The sequence below is a fragment of the Portunus trituberculatus genome, chromosome 28 (genome assembly GCF_017591435.1).
Source record: "Portunus trituberculatus isolate SZX2019 chromosome 28, ASM1759143v1, whole genome shotgun sequence".
NCBI lineage: Eukaryota > Metazoa > Arthropoda > Malacostraca > Decapoda > Portunidae > Portunus > Portunus trituberculatus.
This window is the reverse complement of record NC_059282.1, coordinates 10,753,556-10,759,658: the sequence shown is the minus strand read 5'-3', so window position 1 is coordinate 10,759,658 and position 6,103 is coordinate 10,753,556. Positions and strand designations below refer to the sequence as shown.

General features: G+C 40.2%; 1 protein-coding gene and 1 long non-coding RNA gene across 5 annotated transcripts; one reads left to right on the top strand and one right to left on the bottom strand.

The window, feature by feature from the left end:
- Nucleotides 1-104: 104 nt before the first annotated feature.
- On the top strand, nt 105-3,769 carry LOC123509990. Of its 3 annotated transcripts, none has more exons than XR_006676344.1 (3): nt 105-144; nt 3,180-3,356; nt 3,629-3,769. It is a non-coding gene; the product is annotated as an uncharacterized LOC123509990 (long non-coding RNA). The 3 variants fall into 3 exon arrangements; XR_006676342.1 differs by lacking the exon at nt 105-144 and adding an exon at nt 208-511; XR_006676343.1 differs by lacking the exon at nt 105-144 and adding an exon at nt 525-649.
- LOC123509987 lies at nt 937-5,808 on the bottom strand. 2 transcript variants are annotated; one of them, XM_045264630.1, is made up of 5 exons: nt 4,457-5,808; nt 3,595-3,801; nt 3,190-3,301; nt 2,785-2,931; nt 937-2,565 (listed from the first exon to the last, which is right to left on the bottom strand). In XM_045264630.1, the coding sequence occupies exons 1-5, from the start codon at nt 4,583-4,585 to the stop codon at nt 2,078-2,080; spliced, it is 1,083 nt and encodes a 360-aa protein (XP_045120565.1). In that variant the 5' UTR covers nt 4,586-5,808; the 3' UTR covers nt 937-2,077. The 2 variants fall into 2 exon arrangements, with proteins under 2 accessions (XP_045120565.1, XP_045120564.1); XM_045264629.1 differs by having other exon boundaries at nt 937-2,568; nt 4,457-4,723.
- Nucleotides 5,809-6,103: the final 295 nt, after the last annotated feature.

The following is a 6,103-nucleotide window of genomic DNA, read 5'->3' as shown; positions in this document are numbered from 1 at the left end:
ACACACACACACATGACAAAACACTACAGCCACTACTGTGGCTGCTCTGTGTGGACTCGTCATCGCAAGTGACTGACTCTGTGTGAACTGTGATCTAACCGTCCGAACTTCCGAAGGGCCAAAACGTGTACGCGTAGTAGACGGGTGAGTGGAGACTGGGGAGAAAGGGGATGGGGGTGGGGGGATGAAGGGATGATACAAGTCACGGGGATGATTGTGTACATGAATCGAACGTGAAAGAGAACCAGTCTGTTACCAGATTGGCACCATTCCAAGCACACGAATCCATAGGACGGCAGATTACCCTAAAATTACCCTAGTTTATGCATTACCCTAAACACTACCCTAAGAAGGGTTCAATTACCCTAGTTTAGGGTATTTTACCCTAAAATGGAAGCACTGGCGACTAGTCAATGGACGTCGTTGCCTGCTGGACGTTTTCCGTACGGTCGTGCTTTACCTGAGAGTGGGAAAGGAGCCACTTAATGTCACTTCATTATTCTCCATGGATGTGACTGGAAGCTCATGAGAAAGTTGAATGTCCCACACACATCAGACAATTTCGTGTCTGATGGCCGGGCGGAGGGAGGAAGTGTTAAGAAGCGCTACCAGACTTATCAGCATCATTGCCGACGCTGCTAATGCTAAAGTGAGAACTTTGGAAAACACTCACTGCAGCATGATGACCCAGCCAAATGGAGAGAGAGAGAGAGAGAGAGAGAGAGAGAGATCAATATAGCACATTGAGGTCCATGGTTGTAAATTGATGCAAGACGGACTACGGGATGGGAGGGGAGATAAAAATCATTGAGTCACATCACGTACTGTATGAATAAATGAGTGTTTGAGTGAAAGAAGATAGAAGTAATGACAAATAAATACATGTAGTCAAGAAAAGAAAGGCAGTCACTGGAATTCTGAGGAAAACTAAATTCATTTTTATCCCAACAAGCATTTATTAATCAGAATATAAATGGCATAAGTAATATAATCTTTAAAAATAATCTTATAACATCTTATATTTCTTTTCAAATGTGAAAAGATAGTTGATATTGTAAAAGTGGTAGTAGTAGTAGTAGTAAGTGGTGGCGGTGGTAGTATTTTAAGAATGCATCAGTGACATAAAACTAACAGAACATTAACACACTTAAAAATATATAGCACAAACCTCTCTCTCTCTCTCTCTCTCTCTCTCTCTCTCTCTCTCTCTCTCTCTCTCTCTCTCTCTCTGTCAGTCAGTCCCTCAACAAACAACAAAGTAAACTGGCATTGTTATTGAATTATTTCCACATGTCAATTAAATTACGTCAGATTAAATGTATATAGAGCAATAGTAATGACATATTCAACAATGAAATTCGCTTTTACTAAACAGAACAAAAATAGTAATTACCAATACAGTTCATAAATTTGCAGAGAATCAGGTATTAGGTACTTTGAGTCAAGTTCGGTAAAATGTGATTACGTCAATGGTAACAATGAAATATAAAGTTTTGCTAAACAGAAACAAAATAAACTGACCCGCCAATGAAAGACAGATGGGAGTAATGCAAATTTATAGATAAATTTCCCAAAATCAGTGTAACAAAATTATTTTAACAAAGAACAACAAGAGTAAGCACCTCACAACCTCACACTGCTGCATAGAACGTTCACTGCACTGCCTCTAAGACATGCATTGCATCACGTAACACACTTCCTGCATCACTGAAAGGACGTTTCAAGACACTTTGCCTCAGTATCTTCCACAAACACTTCAGGACAATTATGAATTATGGGGGACTGGCTTTCTTCAGTGAGGTTTTTATTTTTTTTTTTGACACCTTTTAGTTTTTTTTGTCATTTCTGGATATCTTTTATAAACATTTCTTTTTAATTAGTATATTGTGAGACTTTTTCCTTCTTTTTTCCTACTTTTTCTTGCCTTGGTCAAAAACTTTATGCCAGAAAAATATAAAACAACTCATAGAACTGACATTTGTTTATCATCATCAGTCATCTTTGGCCTTTTTCTCTTTTTTTCTATCACATTCTAATAGTCTTTTCCCTGGAGAGAGAACCATTAATAACAAAAATGTTAAAATAATGTGTTAAGTATAGACATTTGAGTTTCATCATCACAATCATCTTTGGATGTGGCAGGACTAGATGACGAGGGGACTGGCTGGGCTGCATTGCTTCTAACTAACTGTGGCGGTGACTGGATGCTCAGGTTTGTATGTGATGTTGAACTGTTGGCTTTTTGCTGCACCACTGTGACACTCGGGAACAGCTCTGCCTCTATACTGTTATTGAAAAGCTCCTGTGAGTCTGGAATGTTGGAATCTTTGGTCTTTTCTTCATTTTGATCTTGCTTGGCCATCCCTCTATCTTTACTGAGCTTGACTGGAGAGAGGCTAGTCGCTTTCTCCTCATCTGTGTCAATTTCCTCATCCGGATCATCCACATCTGTATCTGAGCTGTATCCGTCACTGTCTGCCTCCTGTTTCCGTGGTCTCTTTACTGGTGGTGTACTGCTGGTTGCCACCTCATCACCAGTGCGGACAAGACAGCCACTTCTACCTGCTGCTGAAAGTGACAGGAAGGTAGTTTTGTTGGCAGGATGGAGTGACAAGATATTCCTACTTTTCAGTTAGATGACACAGTTACATTGAGTAAAGAAGGATATGTGATACTTATAGAAGAGAGTGAATTCTTCAAAACAAATGTTCAGGGTATAACAAATACTTTAAACTATCTTCTATTAGCATTTCTAGTTGACAGTAGTTCACAGTGTAGACCCACCTGAGCTGCTGGGGTGGGTGGAGCGCAGCTGGTGGATCCTCAGCTTCTTGGCGTTGATGAGAGCAGCACACTTGCTATAGATCTCCCTCTCAAAATCCTCTTTGATTTGAATACTCTCAGATGCCAACTCTTGGGCCTTGAGCAGCTCTAGGGGAGGCAGAGGACATAAGAGGGTCAGTTGGGATATCTGAGTGATGTAAGGGATAAAATACTGGAAATGTAGAGAACAGTGTGTAATGAATCCAAAATTCTTTATGAATACTACCATCAGGACTGGGTAAGGAGTTATAATGGTGACAACACTATTAATAATGGCTCTGAGTCCCTCCATCTCTCCACACACAGGCTTGCTTACTGATGAAGACCCCTAAGTCCCTCCATCTCTCCACACACAGGCTTGCTTACTGATGGCATTCTCCTGAGTCTCTTGTGTGAGTCTGTGCACTTCACGAGAGGACTTGTGCAGGTCTTCCACCACCCCAGCCAGCACCTGCTCCACTGCTTCCTTGTACTCCACCTGACAGACAGAACAAGGCTGTCATTGAAAACTTTTACTCTCCATTACAAGTTAGGTATTATTATTATTTGCTCTTACAGTATCATGCACTGACAGCTGTAGCAGATTTAAAAAATTTTCATTTATTAGGCAATCCATATCTTATTTTTTTATTGTACAATATATAATTATTTATTTATTTTTTTAGAGTATCATGCAGACCTCAAGTCACATATTATTTTTCTCTCATCTATTCCATTACTTCTAGATTCACTCCACCAAATGAAACAAATATCACGTTAACCAGTACACACCTTTTCCATCTTAAACCTTCCCTTCTTGCCGTAGATGCCCTTGTCAGGGAAGTACTGCTTCCAGACAAGGTGGTCGCCCTGCACCTCAAACACCTCAACATTGTCGTCCTCGCTGGCCACCGCCTCACACAGCTGCCCCAAGTATTCCTCCGCTGACTTGCCCAGTTTGACACGCCAACGCTGCAGGTCGTCGCTGCTTGCTGTCACCTGAGAAGGCAAACGGGTCATACTACAAGTCCTTACAACACAAGCATGCAAGGTATGTACAAATGTTATTTCATCATGTTAGTCTGGGATTTGAGGGCCAAGGGGAGGAATGGGATATGGTATAAGTTAAGATTTAGAGAAGATAAAGACTCAATTTATATTCTGATTATGGTGGTAATGACAAATAACACAGTTAACTTGATAATTATACAATGTAAGAGACAAAAGTAGGATTGGGATGCATATTAGGATAAAGATAAAGATATGGGTTAGGTAAATATGCAACTTGTAATTAGACAAACCACTTATGCCTGACCTCCTTAACTATACTCTGACAAACACTCTGGAATTTTTCACAGAAAGACCTACACAAGACAAACACACAAACACACCTGTGAATGACAGACACAGGATGAACCATTAACCCCTTCAGTACTGGGACACATTTTTACCATGAGATTTGTGTACAGTTAAACCATTTTATTGACATTCGGAAGGGTCTATGGAGATCAGAAGATTAATGGCCACAGTTTTCACTATTTTAATCCCCAACATGAGTATCCAAAGCTGTATAAAATCACCAAATAGTAGCCAGAATGAATATGAACAAGTCATGGTACTGAAAGGGTTAATGGCAAGCCTCTCCCAGCCTCACCTTCAGCCTGGTGGGATTATCCTTCGTCAAGACAACTGCTTCCAATTCCTGCTTGTTTTCACCACTTGAGGAAATATTGAAGTACATATAAAATGGAGTGCTGTCTTGCCCCATTCTCTTCAGCCCCATGTTTGAATGTCACTGAAGGTGTTAAGGAATGTTCATATTTTCTCCTCACCTTCCTTCCTCCTCTTTATTTTTCTCTTGGATTTGTGATTCCTCTTCCTCTTAACCTCACTGTTACTCTTTCTCTCTATTATTCTCTTGTATTTGTGATTCCTCTTCCCCTTCACCTCACTGTTGACCTTTCTCTCTTCCCTCTTCTTTATTATTCTCTTCCGTCTGATATTGTAGTTTCCTCTTCCTCTTTACCTCACTGTTACCCTTACTCTCCTTCCTCTTCCTCTTTATTGTTCTCTTGTGTTTGGTAATGTGATTTCTCTTCCTCTTCACCTCACTGCTACCTGAAGTGTTTACAAGTCACTAGTTATCGAGTCGAGGCAGAGATTTGATAGTTGATGTTGTTAGGGTGGCTCCAAAGCCTGCCCGTGCTATATTTTTCTTATTATTTGGCTTTGTTTACTTTTAGGATAATCTTGATCTTAATGGTGTGGTGTGGGTGGCTCCTATGTGTGCCGCTTTCCTTCTACTCAGGGGTGGGCAAACTTTTCAGTGCTAGGGCCACATTTAAAAAAAAAAAAAATCACAATTTTAGAGGGCCACATATTATATTAACGCAAAGTCATTAATATTTAAGATACAAAATTAAAGGCTTCTAAAGAAAAAGCCATTCTCACACGCACGTGCACACTTGCGGGAAGAAAATGAAATGCTCACAGTACCATTTGGCGTTGTTTATTAACTTGCTCTTTCAAATATACGAATATTTGTCGGGCCACATGAAATGATTCCTTTGGCGATTCGATCGTAGTTTGCCCACACCTGTTCTATACTATACTCTATAGTACTTGACCCTTGCATACTTCTGCGGCTGACTGATGCTGAATTTATTTATGAACACCTATATTTATATATGTATGTGTGAATATCAAAACTCAACAAACAAATTAACCTTCAAAACATCAATCGAAACCGCGATATGATTTGCCTTTTATAGCCTGAAAAGTGCTTGTTGAAATGATAAAGATAAATCTGATAAAACCCGGCCGAGCGGCAACACTTGTTATGCACACCTACCACTTACGAGTCACATAGCCTGTCACTGAGATGGCTAATTGACATGGTTGGTGAGCTTCCCTTGTTGATTGTTGACAGGATACAATAATGACAACGTCACCACCACGACAACACGCTCTCACTTACACAACCAAGCTAAACAAATGGTCTAACGTAAGCCAATATTTTCACACACACACACACACACACACACACACACACACACAGATTAGAGAGACTACAAAAAATGGCTACAAGAATGGTTCCAGAATTTAAAGGGATGACATATGAGGAGAGACTAGAGGCTATGGATCTACCAACCTTGGAGCAGAGAAGAGAGAGAGGGGATCTGATACAAGTTTATAAATTGATTAACGGAATGGATGAAGTGGATAATGAGAAACTGATCCTGAGAGAAGAATATGACTTTAGAAGCACAAGATCGCATAGTAAGAAACTAAGGAAGGGACG

Coding starts and splice junctions, on each gene's coding strand:
- LOC123509987 (XM_045264629.1), bottom strand. CDS start 4,585: ATGGGGCTGAAGAGAATGGGGCAAGACAGCACTCCATTTTATATGTAC. Junction 3,302..3,594: donor GAAGGTTTAAGATGGAAAAG/GTGTGTACTGGT, acceptor TCTGTCTGTCAG/GTGGAGTACAAGGAAGCAGT. Junction 2,569..2,784: donor CACCCACCCCAGCAGCTCAG/GTGGGTCTACAC, acceptor TGTCACTTTCAG/CAGCAGGTAGAAGTGGCTGT.